The sequence below is a fragment of the Bos taurus genome, chromosome 22 (assembly GCF_002263795.3).
Source record: "Bos taurus isolate L1 Dominette 01449 registration number 42190680 breed Hereford chromosome 22, ARS-UCD2.0, whole genome shotgun sequence".
In the NCBI taxonomy this organism is placed as follows: Eukaryota; Metazoa; Chordata; class Mammalia; order Artiodactyla; family Bovidae; genus Bos; species Bos taurus.
In genome coordinates this window covers 17,608,378-17,632,611 of record NC_037349.1, presented here as the reverse complement: position 1 = coordinate 17,632,611, position 24,234 = coordinate 17,608,378, and the positions used below count along the sequence as shown (strand labels likewise).

Below are 24,234 nucleotides of genomic sequence, written 5' to 3'. Positions count from 1 at the left end.
TAAAGGAGACGTGGGTTGGATCCCTGGGTTGGGAAGATCTCCTAGAGTAGGAAAAGGCAATCCACTCCAGTATTCTTGCCTGGAAACTCCGTGGACAGACGAGCTCAGTGGGCAATACTCCAAGAGGTTGCAGAGTCAGACATGACTAAGCGTGCACACATATACACATCAAACATCAACTCTTTAAGGAAAGCCTTTTCCTGATGATATTATCTAATGGCCTCATCAGTTCAGTTCAGTCACTCAGTCGTGTCCAACTCTTTGCGACCCCATGAATTGCAGCATGCCAGGCCTCCCTATCCATCACCAACTCTCGGAGTTCACCCAAACTCATGTCTTCATAATTCCTATCAAATTACTGTGTTATTTTCTTTATAGCATCTGCCATCTAAAATTGTGGTATTTGCTGATTTATTGTTTTTAATGTCTGCTATTAGAATATGACAAATATCAAATATGACAATATGCTATTATCTCTATGACAAGTGGTTCTTGTCGCTGCTCTATACTCAGTATATAGAACAGCAGCTGACACATGGCAGATGCTCAATAAACATTTAGTGAATTAATGAACAACCTAATAAAAAAATAAAGGAAGAAATAAAGCTAACATGTCTTGCCTACTTAAGATTAAGCTGGTACTCTCAGAAAAAGTTTCAGGAGATAATCCCAGAGTGTTCATTAGAAGTTAGTTTTTCTTTTCTTGGCAAAGTATAAAACTATCTATTACCAAGGTAAAGACCATGAAGATTCCCAAAATATGTCTGTCATGGCAGTTAGGCAATTAGAGTAATTCTCTGTCAGGCTAAGATTCCACCTCTTAGCAATTCAGTCTTAACTAAGAAGACTTATCAAAAGCATTTGCAAACTGAAATCCATAGGTAATTTAATAAACTCATTTCATTCAACCCCACATCAAATATACTTTCTACAAATCTGGAACTAAGGCTCAAAATGATTTCACTATTTCTCTCCTCTTCTAAAAGAGGAAGTCATGAATACAAATCTATCCCAAAGAGTGCTAAAGAAAATAAGATACAGCATCACAAAACCACCAAAGTTACTCAGTCATAAAATTAAGCTTTTTAAAAGCACTATAACCTGAAACTAAAGCTTAGTCCCTCAAAAAGAAGTTCCCAACTCAGATACAAAGCATGGCACAGGCAAAGGGCTTCAAGCTGAGCATCTGGTGAGTGTGGGTTTAATTTCCAGTCCTGCTTTTTACTAATAGTTATGTGGGCAATTTATCTAAGCCAAACAATAAATCAAGAGTAAAAGTAATATTTCCGATTATGTACAGATGCAATACCCGCTTTCCCAGAGAGTCTCCTGGAAAATGTATCCCACTAAAACAAGAAAAAAGAAGAGGTGGATTTGGATCCTGAAAATAAGTCAGCTGCCATAGGAGGGAGGCTAGGATACCCAGAAGACTGGTGACAGGGAGCCCCCCAGAGCAGCCATGAAGGAGGCCCAGAGAGAGCAGCCACAGTGGACTGCAAAAGAGCTGGGGCTGCTTCAGGCAAGAGGCTCCTGAGAGAAAAGTGAGTTGATGAACTATCTATGAGGTTCACTGTAAAGTGACTCACATTTCTGATGGAAAGTTTAGAGATAAATTAATACCATATAAATAGAAAACTAAGCACATGAAATGATTAATTATAGGAAAAACAGAACGTTTTCCTGAAAGGAATTACAAGTATAAGGACGGAAAAAATAATTTTCCCTTTAATGCTCTCAGTTCTTAGCTGGGGTGTTATAACAAAAGACAGATTTATATAAGAAAAACAAAACAGATGCTTATTAACATATATACCTCATGTGTTTACAGAAGACACCCAGAGAAAAACTCTTAAGCCACTCAGAGGTGATTTACAACACTGGCTTAAATATCATCTTCAGCTAGATTAATAAAAAAAAAAAAAGAAAGGTGTGGGGGAGGCCAGTTATGGGGAGATGGCCAGGAAAAACACAGTAACCAAGAGTGAAATCTGTTATGCTGATTTAAGTCCAAGCCTTCTCCAGCAACAGGAAACTAACCTACTTCTAGGTTAGGGATAGAGAGGGGAGGAGGGACAGACGCCTTTGAGCTGTGCTGTGCTTAGTCACTTTAGTTGTGTCCGACTCTGTGCAACCCCATGGATTCTAAGTCCCCCCAGGCTCCTCCATCCATGGGGATTCTCCAGGCAAGAATACTGGCGTGGGTTGCCATGCTCTCCTCTAGGCGATCTTCCCAACCCTGGGATCAAACTCAGGTCTCCTGCACTGCAGGTGGATTTTTCACCATCTGAGCCAAATGGAGGGGAGACAGAGAGCTTTTCTTTCTGTTGCTTCTCAAATGCCTTCTCCTCAAAGAAATATGCCACGGTGACATATTCTTGGGAAGTGGCATATTCTGCTACCCTTCATAACCACCATATGTATGCTAGCTGGTTCAAACTGTATACCAAGCTTATTAAAAAATTAGGACAATATTCAGAGCTTGAGAGGAAGGCGAAGAATCACGATTTAAAATGGAGCTAAGTTTTCATTTTTCAAATTAGGACTTTAATCAGTTGTTAACATGGAAAACTGAAAAATTCTCCAAGAAATAGTAGAAAGAATAATCTTTTATAAAAATGAAGGTAATTATTATAACAAAAGCCCAAAGGCTTGACAGTTGTTAGTTCAAGGAAATGGAAATGGAGACAGGTTGGTGGTGGAGGAGGCAGATTTTTTTATATAAGCCTTATAGAAATGTGATCTAAAAAAAGTATATTAAAACATTAACAAAAATGTTTTAAAAAAAGAAGAGCTATCAATGGCATATTTAGATCCTGATACTAAATGAAACTGTGACTAAAACTATAATGATAATAAGCACTTGAGCTTTAGGAAGTGCCCCCAAAGGTTTTTTTTGTTTTTTTTTTTTGTTTGTTTTTTAATTATCATTAAAGTATAAACTGTGGGAAATTCTCAAAGCGATGGGAATATCAGACCACCTGACCTGCCTCTTGAGAAACCTATATGCAGATCAGGAAGCAACAGTTAGAACTGGACATGGAACAACAGACTGGTTCCAAATAGGAAAAGGAGTACGTCAAGGCTGTATATTGTCACCCTGCTTATTTAACTTATATGCAGAGTACACCATGAGAAATGCTGGACTGGAAGAAGCACAAGCTGGAATCAAGATTGCCGGCAGAAATATCAATAACCTCAGACATGCAGCTGACACCACCCTTACGGCAGAAAGTGAAGAGGAACTCAAAAGCCTCTTGATGAAAGTGAAAGTGGAGAGTGCAAAAGTTGGCTTAAAGCTCAACATTCAGAAAACGAAGATCATGGCATCTGGTCCCATCACTTCATGGCAAATAGATGGGGAAACAGTGGAAACAGTGTCAGACTTTATTTTTGGGGGCTCCGAAATCACTGCAGATGGTGACTGCAGCCATGAAATTAAAAGACGCTTACTCCTTGGAAGGAAAGTTATGACCAACCTAGATAGCATATTGAAAAGCAGAGACATTACTTTGCCAACAAAGGTCCATCTAGTCAAGGCTATGGTTTTTCCAGTGGTCATGTATGGATGTGAGAGTTGGACTATGAAGAAAGCTGAGCGCCAAAGAATTGATGCTTTTGAAATGTGGTGTTGGAGAAGACTCTTGAGAGTCCCTTGGACTGCAAGGAGATCCAACCAGTCCATCCTAGAGGAGATCAGTCCTGGGTGTTCTTTGGAAGGAATGATGCTAAAGCTGAAACTCCAATACTCTGGCCACCTCATGTGAAGAGTTGACTCAATGGAAAAGACCTTGATGCTGGGAGGGATTGAGGGCAGGAGGAGAAGGGGACGACAGAGGATGAGATGGCTGGATGGCATCACCAACTCAATGGACATGAGTTTGAATGAACTCCGGGAGTTGGTGATGAACAGGGAGGCCTGGCGTGCTGCCATTCATGGGGTCACAAAGAGTCGGACATGACTGAGCGACTGAACTGACACAGGCACAGCTACCTGACTGACAAAACAGTGATGTGCTCACATCTGGTACCTGTGCACTTCCTCCTTCCTCCCCACAGGTCACAGCTGGACCTGCCCCTTCAAAGCTTAAAAAGTGAAAAAAGAAAACAGTTATCTTAGCACAACTAAGACATACCATTTATGGGATACTCAATCAGCAAATATTAACTCTCCACCATTGGCTGGGCACTTTAAATGTAAATTTAAATTGGAAACCAATCAAACAACCAAAGAATAAACAGCTACCTAATTGACAAAACAGTAATGTGCTTGCACTGGGAAAGACGCATACAAACATCATTAAGGAAAATGAAGTGACAAAGTTGGGAAGCTGGTAATAATGAATAAAATAAAAACTATTTTTGGCACAAATTTGCAAGCTACAGAGTACTGAAATTCTTTACAGAAACATTGTCACTGAGTGGTCTGAGGACAGGATGGTAAGTCAGGAATATTTCCATTTGAATCCCATTTTCTTCTCACAGAGATGCTTTGACAGCAACTAATTAATATTTGCAAAATGCTTAGTGATGAGCTCCAAGTATAATGTGAGTCACAAATTAAAGAGCAGGCACATTTGACAAAATTCAGTGCCCATTTATGATTAAAACTCTTCAAAAAATGAACATAGAAGGAACCTACTGCAACACAGTAAAGGCCATATATGATAAGCCTGCAGCAAACATTTATTCTCAATGGTGAGAAACTGAAAGCATTCCCCCTAAGACTAGGAAGAAGACAAGGGTGTTCGCTTTCACCACTATTACTCAACATAGTTCTGGAAGTCCTAGCTACAGCAATTAGAGAAGAAAAAGAAATAAAAGGAATCCAGATAGGAAAAGAAGTAAAGCTCTTACATTTTACAGATGACATGATAAAGGACATAGAAAACCCTAAAGATAGTATCTGAAAATTACTAGAGCTAATCAGTGAATTTAGCAAAGTTGCAGGATACAAAATCAATACACAGAAATCACTTGCATTTCTATGAACAATGAAAAATCAGAAAGAGAAATTAAGGCATCAATCCCATTCACCATTGCAACAAAAAGAATTAAATATCTAAGAATAAACTCACCTAAGGAGACAAAAGAACTGTACAGAAAATTATAAGACACTAATGAAAGAAATCAAAGAGGACATAAACAGATGGAGAGATATTCCATGTTTCTGGGTAGGAAGAATCAATATTGTGAAAATGATTATACTACCAAACCCCATCTACAGATTAAATGTGATATCCCTATCAAATTACCAATGGCATTTTTCACAGAACTAGAACAAAAAAATTCACAATTCATATGGAAACACAAAAGACCCAGAATAGCCAAAGCAGTCTTGAGAAAGAAGAATGGAGCTGGAGGAATCAACCTTCCTGACTTCAGATTATACTACAAAGCTACAGTCATCAAGACAGTATGGTACAGGCACAAAAACAGAAATAGAGACCAGTGGAACAAGATAGAAAACCCAGAAATAAACCCATGCACCTATGAGTACCCTATTTTTGATGAAGGAAGCAAGAATGTACAGTGGGGCTAAGACAGTCTCTTCAATAAATGGTGCTGGGAAAACTGGACAGCTACATGTAAAAGAATGAAATTAGAATACTTTCTAACACCATACACAAAGATAAACTCAAAATGGATTAAAGACCTAAATGTAAGACCAGAAACTATAAAACTCTTAGAGGAAAACATAGGTAGAACACTCGATGACATAAATCAAAGCAAGATCCTCTATGACCCACCTCCTAGATTAATGGAAATAAAACAAAAGTAAACAAGTGAGACCTGATTAAACTTAAATGCTTTTGCACAGCAAAGGAAACTATAAGCAAGGTGAAAAGGTAAACCTCAGAATGGGAGAAAATAATGGCAAATGAAACAACTGACAAAGGATTAATTTCCAAAATATACAAGCAGCTCATACAACTGAATACCAGGAAAACAAACAACCCAATCAAAAAGTGAGAAAAAAACCTAAACAGACATCTCTCCAAAGAAGACATATAGATGGCTAATAAACACATGAAAAGATGCTCAACACTGCTCATTATTAGAGCAATGCAAATCAAAATCACAATGAGATATCACCTCACACTGGTCAGAATGGCCATCATCAAAAAGTCTGCAAGCAATAAATGCTGCAGAGGGTGTGGAGAAAAGGGAATGCTCTTGCACTGTTGGTGGGAATGTAAATTGATATAGCCACTATGGAAGATGGTATGGAGATTCCTTTAAAAACTAGGAATAAAACCACCATATGACCCAGCAATCCCACTCCTAGGCATATATCCTGAGGAAACCAGGGTTGAAAAAGACACATGTACCCCATTGTTCATTGCAGCACTATTTACAATAGCTAGAACATGGAAGCAACCTAGATGTCCATCGACAGATGAATGGATAAAGAAGTTGTGGTACATATACACAATGGAATATTACTCAGCCATAAAAAGGAACACATTTGAGTCAGTTCTGATGAGGTGAATGAACCTAGAACCTATAACACAGAGTGAACTGAGTCAGAAAGAGAAAAATAAATATCACATTCTAACACACATATACAGAATCTAGAAAAATGACTCTGAAGAATTTATTTACAGGGCAGCAGTGGAGAAACAGACATAGAGAATAGACTTATGGACAAGGGGAGAGGGGAGGAGAGGGTGAGACGTATGGAAAGAGTAACATGGAAACTTACATTACCATATGTAAAATAGCCAACGGGAATCTGCTGTATGGCTCAGGAAACTCACAAAGGGGCTTGGTACCAACCTAGAGGGGTGGGATGCGGAGGGAGACAGGAGGGAGGTTCCAAAGGGAGGGGATATATATATATACATATACCTATGGCTGATTCATGTTGAGGTTTGACAGAAAACAACAAAATTCTGTAAAGCAATTATCCTTCAATAAAAATATAAATTAAAAAAACAAAACAAAACTTGTAACTCATCAAAAAAAGAAAAGAGCAGGTACACGCTTGCAAAAAAAAAAGTCACTGTCTGAGTAAACATTCAACCAAAATTCAGTCTCTTAAGTAAAATTAACAGGAGGGGGTTTGCACTGAACATTAATATACAAAACATATTTTTAAAAAATTACTTAAGATGAAAAACCGCAAGCCAAGTCTTTTGCAAATAAAGAAAGTGTAGTATAACTTACGATATTTACTGTGAATTTCATCTATTTCCTTTTCTGTTTGGTTCTTTGTAAAAACCATTACCTAAAAAAATGAAATATTCTTAATTAAAAATTTTTTTAAATGACAAAAAAGAAATTAGTACAATAAACTTAAAAATCTCTAATGTGGATGTTTAAAATTGAGGAAAATAATCTCTCATCCCTGTTTTATATAGACCAAGAAGATTAACTCCTATTTACTTCTTTTAATACTGCAATTAATATATGTTTTACTTACATCAGTAGAGAATGCAACACTGATTCTACTAGAATATATAAAGCATTAACACAAAAGTCAATTAAATTTCCTATGTTCAATATTTAATTTTTCACATTTATTAGTACAACAGGTTACACAAGACTGAAGAGACATTTAGTAGGTCATTAATAAGGCAGATCTCCCTGTTTGTCTCCTATCTTTTCCCAATCTAACTCTCAAGTCTACCACAAAGGTAATATGTAGAGAACATGCAATACAAAACTTCATATGTTAAATTTCTAGTTCATTTTTTAAAATATTAAACTTCAAAGATCAAAAACGTACTGACACAATTCATTATAGTCTCCAACTTATAGTTAGCACACGGGTAATAATGAAATAAACAAAAATCTCATTTTTTTCCTATCTGATTATAAACTTACTTGCCTAAAGTTGTTGCTTTCCTTACAAACACGCTACCGATGGCCTAGAAAATGTCTACATGGGAGAGCCCAAAACACTTCCTCCAGTGTAAAGGACACAATGACTATTTTCTTCTTTGATACCCTTTCCTCAAGTTTTGGACCATCAAGCTAGAGGAAGGCAATAGTGAAGGAATTTAGGTCTCTGATTCCCTCAACAAGCTCAACAGATGCTCAATCCTCATCAACTCTTACAATTACTTAACTTCTCAACCAGTATAATCATAGAATTGCAGAATGCCAGCGCTAAAAGGGGACCTCAGAGATCATGCAGTTCAACCCATGAGTCTTACAGATGAAGATCCTAAGGGTCACACAGGTTAAATGGTAAACAGTTTAAATGCAACTGTCAGAGACAGGGTCAATACCAAGGTTACCTGATGTACAGGCACATGACTTTCCCAAAAAACTATAATTCACTAATAAACTCTACTTTGGATTGATTTTGTGCCAGAAGACTGCTAAATACAATAGAATTTTGTACTAAAAATGAGCTGCAAGTAAATCATAATACATTAAATGGATAAGTATTTTAGTACATTTCCCACTGAACAGATTCAATACCAGTTTGCTTTAATTTCTAGGGTATTCAACGTTTCTTTCCTTCATTTCTACCAAGATACTTAAAAAGATCATCAACATACACTTTCATTGAGTTTACTAGCTTCAAAACGCATCCGAGTCTTCTCCATATTTTCAATTTCTTGAACTATTTCAGCAGCTGTTAAAACAAGGACATACAGCCAATATTAATTACATGACATTGCTCAATGTACTCTAGTTATATGACTATTAACACTGAAGCTAGATGATGAGTATACGTGACTCCCTGTTTGGTCTTTGTAAATATTTTTCTGTAAGTCTAAAGTTATTTCAAAATAAAAGAGGAAAAAAAAAAAAAAGAACACAGAGTTAAAACATTTAACTTTTACACATGCAATTATAGTTTAAAAAATAACCAGAAAGACAGCAAAGTCATTTTGCTCTTTCCTTTGAGTAAACAGATATAAACAGCAGTTCCAATAAAATATGAAAATCAATGTTAGTGTGAATTCTATTCTTCGGGGATATCCACTCTAATGTCAATGTACAAAATGTTATAAGAAGCTGCTATTTTTCAAAGAAAGTCAAAGGTCTCTAAATAGCGGGGGGGGGGGGGGGGGGGGGGGACCCAGACTCCAGAATTTCTGTCAGTAGGTGTAGTTACCAATCACATACATCAAAGAGACCTGGAATATGCTCCATCTCATATGTAAATACCTTTGACTGCAAATATGAAATTTACCAATGCTATCTTTCTGCCTACTAGGCCAACACATTAAGACTAAGGTACATATGGTGTAGGGGAAAGAACCACAAGCCCTGACACACAATTTATACATAAAAGGATACTATGTCTAGAAAGGAGTGTAAATGACGTACAACAAACACACCACATTAGGCATGGTTGACACTATTTAGGCTGGATAACTGGTAAACAGGGGAAATCATCATATTCTTCACCATAAGAATTTAAATTCTATATAAATTTACACAAAATCCCTATTAAAAAGTTTCTTACAAAACCCATAGTCCTTGAGAGGATCATTTAAGAATGCAATCATCTCAAAGTTTATTTTTCAAGGACTGAGAGGTACCCCTTGCCTCCCTAATATAATTAAAACCAGTAGAAACAATGTAAACAGTCTCTATGAGCTGAACAGCTATCATAAATCTACTGAATCATGGTATAACAGAAAACCAAAGGGACCACTTGCATTCTGCCCAATCCACTCACACAAGTATCACTCAAGATACAGAACATCTGGCATATTACTCTCTTCTAAGATATTAAGGAGACTGTATTAGGACTAGATGCAACTCAGGAGCTTAAATCTTTCAGGGGGACTTCTGATTCTGTTTATGATATAAAGACCTGGATATAGTGTCACTCACACCCTAGTAACAAGAAAAGCCTGAATAACTTATAAAACTGTAACTCTTCTTCAATCTATCAGAGCTAAGTTCACAGAGAAACCAACTAGCCTGAAATCTAAGGAAAGTCAGATGCCTTCGCATCGGGAGCTGCGTTAGGCATTACTGACAAAATGGAGGCACGGCCCCAGCCCTGTCTCCTCATTCCGCAGGCAGGGTCCCGGGATGAAGGAGTTAGGCCTAGTAATTCTGACTTGTTTTTTCCCCTCCTCGGCTGAGTTGACTGAAAAGGAATATTAAGGTGCTTATTGTTCTTGAGAGGAGCATGAGAAGGCACAAAGCCTTCTGCAGCTATGCTCAGAGAATAATTCATAAAGTTAATCACTGACATTTGTTTAAGGACTTTTACAAAAGAGTGTTCCAGGATGAGCACATAGGCTGCAGCTTGAGGCCACGGGAGGGATTGCTACTGAAGCCTATTTGTGAGGAAAATGTTTATGGCAAAGGAGTTTACTGAATTTAGGGCTTAGAAATAATTAAAATAGTTAGAAGTTAAAGATTTAAGGAACGTTGTAAAGTTAGCATATTTTACTATAGCTTATAGAAGTTAGGAATTTTTAGAGACTCTATAGTTAGAAGCCTTTTTAAGAGATAGTGAGCTCAGGATGTTAGGGGCAAACAGGATTTAGGAAGATAAGTAGTAAACTGAGGAATGTAGCATGAGTTACAATGTAATCACAAGTTAACTATAGGACACATTAGAGGAAGTAGATAATAGATGGTAAGGCTGATTCTGAGAATCACTGAAGCAGAAACTCTGTTTGAAGAGCAACAGTGATTTATGGACATAATAAATTTGGGTGAGGGGAAACTGAAAATGCCAAACCTCTGACCTAATGCTTTTGTAAAAGTATAAAAGAGAATCTTAAACTTGAAATAAATAGGCAGTCCAAGAAAACTGAGAGGCTGCCTCATCACGGACACCATTCATCTCTTCAGGTTGAATCCCTGGCTGCTGGAGCTGGACTCCGGCACCTTCGAGAAGACGGTTATGAGTACTGGCTGACATAATTAAAACAAGGATAATCCTACTGCTGGGTAAGAACATTTCAGATAACCTTTCTAATGGATTGTAAAAGGCCAAGGGTGAACCACCATAACTGCATAAAAATCCTGGGAAGCTTAGATGCAGAGCTCACACCAAATTCAAGGTTATTTTCTATAGACTTTACTGGGTATTCTTAAGAACTACCGAAGGAAAGGTGAGAGTCAGAAAAAGTATCCCTCCACATCCAAGCCTGGGAAAGGAGAACAGCCTCCACTGCAGGAAGGACATGAAGCCCCATTCCTCTAACCCTTAGGAAACAAAACCGTTAAGCCACTGAGGGAAGGTCAGCAAAACTGAAGACCCCAGAGCACAGGTAAATGGAGACAGGAAACAAACAAAATCCTCTACTCTGGCAGAGAGGTCAGGAAACCCTGGGCCCTGATCACTAGAGGACCCTTGCCACTCGGGGAGGCACAGGGTCACTGAGAGCCCCACCCAAGACCCAGGATCAAGAGCCTGCCTAAGACAGAGGCTAAGCTAGAAAAACAGTGAACAACCTCATGCCCCCTACCATGAACAGGACCTCCATGTGATAAGTAGCTGTAATCAGCCACTGGGAGAGAAGTGAGCATGGAAAGAGACTTTTTCAGGTATGGGTACACAGGGAAAACCTAAGTGTGAGTGAGGCAGAAACATTTTAAAAAGAAAGTTCTGGTAACTCAGGCACCAACCTAAGCACAGGGGATATGAAACTGGTGGTCAACTACAGATAACTACAGCAACAAAAAAACCCAATCAACCACACACGCAGTAAAACCAGTCAACCACACACACAGTAAAGTCCTAGCAGAAGAGGAGACAAGTGCATTTTTCAGTCATTCACACTATTTACTTCAGTATTTAGCATCTCAAATATTGTCTGCTTTTAACCAAATTTACAAGATATATGAACAAGCAAGCAAATAACAATAACAAAATCAAACTCAGATATCACCCAGATTTTAGAACTACCAGCCATGATATTTAAAATAACTATGATAATTGCTAAAATATCTAGTGGAAAAGATGAACAACATGCATTAACAGATGGGTCATTTCAGGAGAGAGATGACACCATCAAGAAGAATAAAATAGAAATGTTAGGAAAAAAAAAAAAAATTAAGAGAGATACTTGACCCAGCTAAGGAAAGAATTGGTGGACTTGAAAATGAGATTGATGGTATTACCCAAACTGAAACAGAAAAAAGGGGAAGAGGGAAACACACACAAAAAAACAGGAGTAGAGTATCTAAAAGCTGAGGGACAATATCAAATGGTCTAATAAACATGTCATAGAAATCCCATAATAAAAAAGGGAGAAGAAATATTTGAAGACCTAATGGCCAGAATCTGCTAAATATAATGAAGATATCAAACACAAATGCAACAAGCTCAAAGCATATCAAGCAAAATAAATAACAACAACAAAAAATAACAAAACGAAAACACAACAATATAGACAGAGAAAATCTTGCAGCCAGTCAGAAAAAGGGATTTACTATACAAAAAAAAGGCCAAGTTACATCATGTTTCTCATAAAAAACTATTCAAGCCAGAAGAAAATGGAATGAAAAAGTACTGGGAGTGGTTAAGAACCCATGGACCTAGAATTCTATGTCAATGGAAATATTTTTTAGAAGTAAAAAGATAAATAAAAACTGAGACAAACAAAAACTGAGAGAATATATTATTAGCAGACCCGTTCCACATTAAGTGTTAAAGGATGTTCTTCAAGCAGAAGAAATATAAAACCAGAAATTCATCTCTATAAGAAACAAAGTGCTAGAAATGGTAAAAATGAAGATAAATAGGAAATATATTTTTCTTATTTTTAACTCCAATACTTTGGCCACTTGATGAGAAGAACCGACTCATTGGAAAAGACCCTGATGCTGGGAAATGTTGAAGGCGAGAGGAGAAGGGGACAACAGAGGATGAGATGATTGGATGGCATCACCAACTCGATGGACAAGCTCCAGGAGTTGGTGGTGGACAGGGAAGCCTGGAGTGCTACATGTAGTCCAAGGGGTCGCAAAGAGTCGGACATGACTGAGTGACTGAACTGAACTGACTCTTAACTGTTATAAAAGATAATGGTCTGTTTAGAGGAAAGTGTCTTTGTTCAGATTTCTTACTAGAAGTAAGGAGGAAACTACACAATGAAGACGCTGACAAAACTGCCATCACAAATAAAGGGCACAAAGACGTCAAATCCCTCCAGATGAGATGTTCTGAGGACAAAACATCACTTATATAGTATTCTGGCCACAAATGCCAACCTGAATGTAATTATAACAAAACACAGGGCAAAGCCAAAATGAGAAACATTCTATTTGGGAAAAAACCCAACAATAACAAAGACTGTATTCTTTTAAAATGCCACTGTCATAAAAGACCAAGCAAGGCTTAGGAACTGTTCCAGAATGAAAGAGATTGAAAGGACATTACAACTAAATTTAATATTGTGATTCAAAACTGGATCATGTACTGGAGTGGGGAAACAATCTATAAAGGCCATTTTTGGGTCAACTGCTGAAACTAGAATAGAGATGAAAGTTGATACTCGTACTGCAGCAATAAAAGAGAACATCTCTTTTTCTAGGAAATACACAATGAAGCATTTAGCAGACAAGATTATATGCCCTATTCTCGGTTTAATAGAAAAATATATGTAAATAAAGAAGCACACACACAAACACATATATATTAATACATAAAGCGAATGGAACAAAATGCTAATAGGTAAATCTGTGTGCAGGGTATCTATGTATTCTTTATGATAATGTTTCAAATTTCCCATAAATTCAAAATTATTTCAAAATAAAGGTTTTTTTTTAATGCTAAATTAAGACTTTCAGACAAATAAAAGCTGAAGGAACTTGTCTCAACAAAACGTGTGCATTACAAGAAAGATTAAATGAAGATTTTCAGGCCAAAAGAAAAAGATAGAAACCTAGTTTCTAAAAGCAAAGAAATGAAGAATAACACAAACAGTGAAAGTATAGGCATATAAAGACTTCCCTTCTCAACTTTTAAAATCTTTTTAAAGGAAAATTGACAGTTTAAAGCAAAAATGGTAAAGTATAATGAGATTTATAACAAAGAAGACAAATGACAATAAAACCGGGATGGATTAAGGTCAAGATGGTGGAACAGGAGGATCTGGGGTCCATTCTTCCCCTACATCAAGAATACATCTACAAGTGGAACAATTTGCACAGAGCACCTGCTGAACACGAGTAGAGGACCTCAGACACCTAAAACCAAAGACGGAAGGAGTGAGGTCCTTACGTAACACATAGTATAATGTTATTTGAATGTGGACTCTGATAAGTTGAAGATGCAAATGGTAAACTCTAGAATAATCACTAAAAGAACAGAGATACAGCTAATAAACCAATAGTGAAGATAAAATATAGAATTAAAAATAATCTAGAAGAAAGCAAGAAAATAAAGCAAAAAAACAAAGAATGGACAAGACAGATAGAAAAGAGCAAGTTTGTAGACTTAAATCCCACCAAACAGATTAAATGTAATGAAAAAGTTTTAAACTCTACAATTTAATGGCATATCTTGTCAAATTAAATTTAAAAAGCAGATCCAAACCATATCCTGCCTACCAAAAACCATAGTTTAAACACAATATGTTTAAAGAAAAAAGTGAAATAAGGTTATTACTCACAGAATATTACCAGAGACTAAAACAACTATTTCATTATAATAGATTAATTCATCAAAAACACATACCAATACTAAACGCACATGCACCTAATTGGTGACATTCAAAAATGTAAAGAAAACAGAATATACTGAAAGGAAAAATTAAAAACTTATAAATATCCTTTGAGATTTCAATAATGTTCTTAGTAAGTGACAGAATCACTAAACATAGCATCAGTAATGATGTAGAAGACTTGAGTATAATACTTTAGCAACTTTACATTATTAACATTAGAGATCATTGAACAAATAAAGCAAAATTTTCAAGTGCCTAAGGAACACTCACCGAGGAAGACCTAATGCTGCGTTATAAAACAAGTCTCAATAAATGTAAAGGGCCCCAAATCATACAGAACTGCTTCAATGGAATCAAATTTGAAATGAATAAAGGTATCTGAGAAATACTGAAAACACTTCCAAATAATCCATGAGTCAAAGAAGAGATCACAACAAAAACCAGAAAATATTTTAACTGAATGAAAAGGAAAACGCAAGAGAAATAAAAGCATATGGCTACATACAAATCTATAAGCCCACGTGCATAGTAGCTTTACCCAGAAGAGCCAAAAACTGGAGACAAGTCCAATTGCCTATTAGTAGTCATTTATTCATCATTTCAAAATCTAGAACATTTCCTTTACCCTCAAAAGTTCTTCTGCCCAGTAAGTTCCCTCCTCCTTACCCTTAAACCCTGGGACATACTGATCTCTTCTACGCCCCCCAAAGTTTTGTCTTTCCCAAAATGCCAGATAAATGTTTTCAAAGTATACAGCATGTAGTCTTTTTTATGTCAATGCTTTTGAGATTTATCCACATTGTTGCATTTATCAGTAGTTGATTCATTTTTATTGCTAAGCAGTGCTCCATTGTATGGTTCCACCACAATTTGCATACAACCATTCACCTATTAATAGACAATCTCAATAAACAACAAAGCTGGAGGAACTACATTACCAGACAGCAAGATCTACTATAAATCACTCATTAAATAATTAAGACACTGCAGTAGTGGCACAAGGATAAATAAACGACCCAACGGAACAAAACAATGTTCAGACCCACACATAACACAGCTGATTTTCAAACAAGAGGTACTAACAATTCAAAGGGAAAAGGATGCTTTTTCAATAAATGCTGCTACCTCAATTAGCTGATCATATGGAAACAACACAAGAGAATCTCACCTCTTATCATGCAACATATGCTTAAACCAATTTCAGATAAATTGTAGGATGAAAGGTAGATGCAAAAAGAATAATGCTTTTAGGGAAAAAAAAAATGATCATGTGGTAGGCAAAGACATAAAAAGTAGTATCTGATGGAAAATGCAACAAATTGGATACAAAATTTAAAATTTCTACCTTGCAAATGAAGCCATTAAGAGAGTGAAAAGATGAAAGGAGATTAAGCAAATATATACCCAGGAAGATCTGTATCCAGAAAAATTCATGTAATCCCAGAAATAAATTAAGAAGCAATAGATCCACAACATAAAAAAATTGGGCATAAGACTTAAATGGATATTTAACCCAGGAGAATATCCAGATGGCCAATAATTATATAAAAATATGGTGACCACTATAAGCCATTAGAGAAGCAAAAATTAAAACCATAATGAGATACTACCATGGACACACTAGAATGGCCAAAAAGGAAAACTCACAATACTGATGATGATAATGATGTGGAAAAACTGGAATTCTCATACCTTCCTGATGAGAGCACACATTGGCACCTGGGTTTCTTTCTGTACCCAGGAAAGTTAAACGTTTGCAAAAACAATTTCACACGTAGGTATACATAATGCCTAACAATGTGTGCCTATGACCACCAAGAGACCTGCGAAAGATTACTCATAACAGCATTATTCTTTAAGAGCCAAAGAATGGAAAAACCCAGGTGTCCGTCAACCATGGACATTTGTGTAATATGTCCTATTCATATAATGGAATACGCTATAGCAACAAAAATTTTTTAAAAATCACAACTGTACACAAAAACATGGACAAATCTTATAAACATAATGTCGTAGAAAATTAAGCCAGACTCGAAAGAATGTGTAAGCTACTTATTATTCCATATTTAAGATAAAATATAGGCAAAATGAATACATGGTTTTAGATGTCAGGAAGGTGGTCATCTGTGAGGATAAAGGCAGCAACTGTTGGGAGGAGTGGGCTGGCCTTCTAGGATTCTGGCAGGGCTCTGAGGAGTTGCTACAAAGGCACCTTCCCTGAACTTTGTGATAATTCACTGAACAATACCTTTATAACTTGTGTAATTTTCTGTTTATATATTATACCTTAATTGTTTTTAAATCAGGCAATTCTATCCATATGTTAATAACTGAAAGAACTCCAAAATTTGTGAGGTTAATTGAAAGAACTATTAAGTAGTGTGTCTGTAAAACAAACTTTTGATGAAATAATAATAATCACATATATTTCTGGGTATAACAATCTTAATAATCTAATGGTAACATCTATTCTATGCTAACTACCTGCTAAGGTACAATGCTAGGACTTTACATGCATTTTATCATTTAGTCTGGACAAAAACACTATGAACTACTTAATGGGAAGAAAACCGAGGTCAGATATAAGTAACTTGCCCACAGTCACCCAGTCATAAAGCTGCAAAACTAGGATTATCTTATAGGCAATGCTCTCTCAAGCAACCTTCATATACATGAGAAGCTGGTAGCAGTGGTTGCCTCTGAGAAAAGAAGGCGGACAGAGAGACGAGCTGAGAGAAAGGCTGACTTATCACAGGACACTCTAGATATCTTCTGAAGGAGTATATTTGAATGTTTTAGCTATTATCAAAAATGTATTAAAATTTTCTCTGTGGTTTTAACCCCTGAGTCATACAAAACTGCTTTATCCAGAGGGTAAATAAAATTCATTGTTTTATTACTTTACCTGATTTAGGATGCAAAGCATCACACTGGGCATTGTACATGTGTACAAATTCTTGGTGCCTTTTAATGAGCTGCTGTTTATTTCCTTGAACAGATAATCCATGCTGTTTTAGCTTTTTCTTTAAATCTCGATCTGAGAGCAAGTTATATACAGTTTTAGGCAGTGGCTTCCTTTTGTGAACAGAACTGAAAAGGAGGAAAAAAGGGATCACTGAGGGTTACTGTGAATTATCAAATGCTTTTCATGTAAAATAGTAATTTACCTTCTGCTCAATACTGAGGTGACTGGGAGAATTGTAGAAACATTAGTATAAAAATGGAAAAGAGAAGAAGGACCAAATTTGTGAATCAAGTTGACAGTATTCACATGACAGTGACGCGTCTGAGGTGGTGGTGGGACTCTCAGACAGAAGGGTCTAGGTGGCAGCCAATACTTGGGAGAGTCAGGTCTCAGACAGAGATCAGGCCTAAAGATGCACACCTGGGACTCATGCAGAAGGCTATGGACTAAATGCCATGAGAATGTAGGATCACACTTATATGAAATCATTCAATTCTTCACCTCTTTAAAACATGTTTTTCCTAAAATCTGCCCATGGTTTCCAGGGAAAATCTCCACAAAAAGCTAGCTATCTCAGGTTATTAAGAGTACAAATGCTATCAAGGGTCAGGCTATAGATTTTAGAATATTATCATACACAGCTTTCTTAGAAAAAAATCTGATGCATAGGCAAAACTGCCCTCTTAAGCTCAAAGCAATCAATCATTTTGCAAAAGCACTAGATGAACTAAAAGAAGACCTGTTGAGATACTTAGGTTTACTAAACTTATTATGCTGAAGAAAGAAAGAATTCAGAGAGTTGATGTGTGCATAGTATTCTTGTGGGATCATCTTCAAAAGAAGACAACTGAAAACAATAACAAGAAACACAGCAGTGTTCTTTTTTTTCAACTTCAATTAGTTATATTAACAATACATAAGCCTTATAAAAAGTGTATTAGCAAATGTAATACAGGGAGCCCAGCCTGATGCCCTGTGACAACCCAGAGCGGGGATGGGGGGATGGGAGGAAAGCTCAAAAGGGAGGGGATAAATGTGTAATTATGGCTGATTCGAGTTATATGGCAGAAACCAATACAACATTGTAAAGCAATTTTTCCTTCAATTAAAAAACAAAAAAAGAAAAGAATAAGTGTATTAGCAAAATCACCACCTGGGGACTTCTCTGGCAGTCCAGTGGTTAAGACTCTGCAGGGGGCCCAGGTTTGATTCCTGGTCAGGGAACTAGATTCTGCATGCTGCAACTAAGATCCAGCACAGCCAAATAAAAAAATCAGTAAATATATATATTTTTAAATTGCCACCTGGCTCTTCATTGTATGTTCATGATGAACATAATGATAAGCACTAAGCTGCAATTATAAATATAACAAAGCCCAATCAAATGACTTTCTTCTACACCCTCCAAAAAAACAATTAATAAACATTACTTCTTTCAATGGAATATGCAGAAGTCAAGCTACCTAATAATATTAATGACTTGAGAAAATCTCATAGACAGGAACTCCTTGATGAATTTTAATCGATCTAATCTGATTATAACCTAGCTGAGTATGTCACCTGGCTCAATGCTACGGCAATTAGGTGCTTAATAAATATGTATTCAATGTAGACACTACAACTGCAATCATTTTTAAATGAAATATCAAAATTTCAGATAACAATTAAAAGAAACTTGAAAATAATATGCTTATGCAAAAAAAACCACAAGATTTTACAAAGGACTTGCATATACCTAGTGGGCACAAGGCCATGCTGCTCAAACTTTAAAGCACCTCAGAACCATCTGGAGAGTTTATTAAAAATGCAATTTTCAATCACTTTGCCACAGAAACTACCAATTCTAACTCAGCTCAGCTCTTAAGTGGGGATCTAAAATCTCTATTAACAAGGTTCCACATGGAAATCGAATACAAATGGTCCATGACCATACGAGAGAAAACAGCTGAATACAGACTGAAGACAACCAAACACTTCTCCATTAACCAATACCACCATTTCCTGGCAAGATTAGTTCTTTTATGCTCCATCAATAAAGACTAAAAGTCAGAAATAACTGTTTAATTGCAGAAAACCCTGAAAACCCTCAAGAGATTACATTTTTCTGAAGAGTGTTCTTCTTATAACGACAGCCTGCCTACTGCACTCACTGATTATAGTGATAGTGTAAGTCGCACAGTCATGTCCAACTCTTTGGGACCCCGTGGACTATAGCCCACCAGGCTCCTCTGGCAGGCAAAAATACTGGAGTTGGGTGCCATGCCCTTCTCCAGGAGATGTTCCCAACCCAGAGATCGAACCCAGGTCTCCTGCACTGCAGGTATATTCTTTACCATATTATAGCTGAATAAAAAATCACACAAGGTAGCAAGTCCTAAGAAACATTTTGAAGGAGTTTATACAAGAATATTGTAAAGGACAATTCATTAAGTCTGTACCTAAAACATGTATTTTATTAAGGATACATGATTATGCTTATGACTGTGAAATTCTAATGGAAAACTATTTGTTCACTGGCATTTACACTGAAAAGCACCAGCAGAAATAAACAATTTCTGTCAAGAATTTTAAAATATGATGTACACACTGCTATATTTAAAATGGACAACCAACAAGGACCTACTGTGTAGCACAGGGGACTCTGCTCAGTTGTTATGTAACAACCTAAATGGGAAAAGAATTTGAAAAAGAACAGATACATGGATATGTACAACTGAATCACGTTGCCATACACCAGAAACTATCACAACACTGTTCATCAACTATCCTCCAATATAAACCAAAAAGTTAAAAAAAAATTTTTTAACATGAAGTCTGATAAATGTTTCCTAAAACATGAAAATGACGCTGATCTTTCTTCTACAATTTGGAGAAACAGCATTGCATTTAAGGGTCCTCAAAATCTGAGGACAGCAAAAAGAAAAGTATTCTTTGATCACTTCTGATATGAATCTACAAAGGATGGTAAGGGCTGTCATCCACGTTAAGAAATGGCCTGTTGGGATATTGTAGAGAAATTTATTTTAAATATTATATATTCTTTTATGTGACCAGAGTCCAAGATCAGGATGTCACTAAAGAGAAAGGTGGTTCAATGTCTCCCTAAGTGTATCTTCACAAATGCAAACTTTGCAAAATGAGTTATGAGAACAAAAAGGTTTTAGGGTTAAATAAATTTAGGAATTACTAGATTAAACAAAATCCAACAATTATGTTTGATGTAGGAATTCTCAAAGACTTCAACACACTAACTTGTACAGTGAACCTTCCTTTAAGAGAGAGACAGAAAACGGCGCTCCTAAATTGTGCTAGAGTAACTGGCAGGATTATAGTAATTGCACAGAGCTCTTCAGAACCACAGCTGGAACTTGAACTTAATTGTACATGGATGAGTATATCTTTGGATAAACTGACGAGCTAAGTGTGTGAAAAGAAATATGATGGATGCATCTAGAAAAAGAGCAGTCCAAGCAAAATTATCAGTGCTGATTCCTTACTCTTCAAAGAGAAAATGCCCAGCTTCTATATTCCCAACTCATTCTTTAGGGAAAAAAAATTTCTAAAGAAATTAGAAATTAAAAGATAAATTAAATTAAATGAATTAGAATGAAAGATTCTTCATTAGACCATTAGATTCTCACTGCTACTGCTAAGTCACTTCAGTTGTGTCCGACTCTGTGTGACCCCACAGACGGCACCCTACCAGGCTCTCCTGCCCCTGGGATTCTCCAGGCAAGAACACTGGAGTGGGTTGCCATTTCCTTCTCCAATGCATGAATGTGAAAAGTGAAAGTGAAGTCGCTCAGTTGTGTCCGACTCTTAGTGACCCCATGGACTGCAGCCTACCAGGCTCCTCCATCCATGGGATTTTCCAGGCAAGAGTACTGGAGTGGGGTGCCATTGCCTTCTCCGAGATTCTCACTGCTTATGGGAAGTAATCCTTGTAATGATCCAGTTTCTTTATCCAAAATCTCAACTAGGCAGCCTAAAAATCTATTCTCATCAACAAACTTACCCATTAGGGGTGAGTACTGTGCATTTAAGACCTCACAGACATCTGTCGCAAGGAGCTAAGGACCACAGTGGCTATCAGACAGGGACACAGGGAGAGATGGGGGATGGGGACAGCACAATCCTCCATCTCCACTTTAATGGACAGGGCCAATTTTATCTGTTCTATGTTATGGTTCACTGTGCATTTTCACTTGAAAAAAAGGTTCTACTCAGAGGAAAAAGGTTAACTATCATGCTTAAAAACACTACAGTAAGAACTGTCAATTGGTGCCCTTCACTGTAAATCAATAAAACATTGCTGTGCTTTATATGTTAGCTTTTGTAAATTGTAACAGCAAGAGTTTGTCCCTCGGAACCCGCATTCACTGCTGATTTACTCATAAAATCTAAGTGACACCATTTTACCTTTAATCACACACACACACAAAACCAAAGAAAATAGTCCTGCCTTATCAGCATGGTTTCTGGCAAATACTCTTCCAAGTTTTTCCAAACAAACCAGACATGAGAACCAATCATTCTGTTCATTCCCACATCCCATTAATTTCTTCCATTTCCTCCCTCTCCTCCCCAGATCTCTGAATTATCACCTGTTCCCTCCTCTTTCTATCCTGATTCAGAAGAAAGGCTCTTTCTGCATGTCAAAGACACTTCATTACTGGACTTTTGCCTTCTTGCTCCTTGTATCATCTGCCCTCTCCCTGGAGGCAGTACAAAAACGGACGCTAAAGGCTTATATAATTTCCATTCTAAAAAATAAAATCCTCCCTGATCTTGCTCCTTATTCCTTCCCCAAACTGCTGTCTCATCTCACGTCTTCCTTTAGCATCAGACTCATCTAATTTGTGGCTTCAGCTTCCTTATTATCTTCATTACCATGGATTCTATAACACCTTGCAAGGTAACTTTGATTAAAATTTGATTCACTTACATGTGTAACAATAATGATCAAGTTTAATAACCTATCATGACTTTGATATATAAGGGAGGCAAAGTAGCATGAGCTTCGATAAAAATACTGGGTTGACAACTTAAATTATCTCACCCGGGTAGTTGGCAGGGGACATACACATAGACATGCACACACACACATACAAACACCCACACACACAAACTATATTTCACACATTCCCTTTTGAATCTGCCCCACAGACAAACTATACAACTGCAAATTTATACATATGCAATCACCAAGGAAAATCATTGCCTTCAAAATGCAAGCCTACTGGTTGCATGCTTCCAGGAAAAAGTGGGTATTAAGAGAAGAATATCTGATTTTCATTCACCAATGCTTAACAGAGCCTGGTACATGATTATGTGCTTAATAATTATTTGTTGAATGAATAAATGATTCTGTATTTTCTAAAAAAAAAAAAAAACCCTTCTGTACTATTTAATGTTATGTGCATACAGTATATCATGTGTATATAGTAATTATTCAGAATTTTTTAAAAAGCTAGATTTTACTAATTTAAACTTCTAAGATTCCTAAGAACCAAAAAAAGATTTGATGTGTTCTATATTCAGAGTCTAGCCTTGCTTTCTCGGGCCAAGGGCTTTATGGTAGTTCTAAAATTCTAAAAGAAGAAAATAAGCCTAAAAAGAACTGAATTCTAAATCGAATTTCTTATTAAGTCAAATTTTATTAGCATATAGTAAAGTTAATTATATTTGGCAAGGTGGGATTTTGGAAAGAACAAGGAGAGAGAATGGACAGTCAGCTAATATTTTTAAAAGCGCAAGCTAAAGTGACTAAAGTGGCTCAATGATTATGCTTCACTTTCTTACCTTCTGAGGCTTTCTTTCTTCTCCTCACGTGATAAACAGCTGTCTAAGTGCTTATTAATGTGATTTTCTGGAATTTTAACCCCACAAACAGGACAATCCACTGTATTTTTCAAAAAGAGAAAAAGATTTTATTATTTGTAGAAAGAGTAAAAATAATACAACCAGGTATCTTTCAACAACTAACATTAAAAAATGAAATCCAACCTTAACATGTACTTAGAAAAGCAGAAGAGAAAAAGGCCACCTCGGGGCAGCAGGAGGGGAACAGACTGCTTAAGTGCAACAGCCCTTACAAGGGCTACATTGTGAAAAATCACATAATTAGAATCCTGGCCTAGAAGAAGAGATTTCAAAGAAGTCTGGAATTAGTTTTAGAAAGTGCTTTAGTTAGAAATTAGAAAGTGCTTTAGTTAAATCTTTTCTGCCAAGGCATGACCAAGCTATAAAACTAATCTTGAGTTTATACTAAGTCTTAGGAACCATTCATGTACAGCACTGAAGCAGTCATAACAACCGGAGTAAGATAAAAATATTTGCCAGAGGAGCAGAGTGGGGGAAGGGTATGTAGAGCTAGATAGAAACATGAATTGGTTGGACCAACTACTGTTCAAATTATTAATGACTACAAATTTGTTCATTTAGCCCTCATTTGTAATGAAAGGCATACCTCATTTTATTGTACTTCATTTTATTGCACTTTGCAGATACTGCATTTTTAAAATTTTTTAACAAATTAAAGATTTGTGGCAACCCTGCATTGCCAGATGATGATCAGCATTTTTTTTTTTTTTAACTGAAGCACAGTTGATTTACAGTGTTGTGTCAGTTTCTGGTATACAGCACAGTGATTCAGTTGTGTGTGTG

The 24,234-nt window shown here is 36.6% G+C and overlaps 1 protein-coding gene across 7 annotated transcripts in view; it reads right to left on the bottom strand.

The window, feature by feature from the left end:
- Nucleotides 1-24,234, bottom strand: part of RAD18 (RAD18 E3 ubiquitin protein ligase) — a 110,784-nt gene that overhangs the window by 61,443 nt on the left and 25,107 nt on the right. For 6 of the 7 annotated variants that reach the window (XR_009492264.1, XM_005222442.5, XM_005222444.5 and 3 more), the window contains exons 6-9: nucleotides 23,371-23,470; nucleotides 17,509-17,693; nucleotides 8,511-8,587; nucleotides 7,168-7,228 (exon numbers count right to left, since the gene is read on the bottom strand). Coding sequence is in view for 6 of the 7 variants with exons in the window: in XM_005222442.5 (XP_005222499.1) it covers nucleotides 7,168-7,228; nucleotides 8,511-8,587; nucleotides 17,509-17,693; nucleotides 23,371-23,470 (423 nt within the window). In the remaining variant the exon portion in view is untranslated. The remainder of the gene's footprint in view (nucleotides 1-7,167; nucleotides 7,229-8,510; nucleotides 8,588-17,508; nucleotides 17,694-23,370; nucleotides 23,471-24,234) is intronic. The other variant, XM_010817451.4, reaches the window with a different exon arrangement.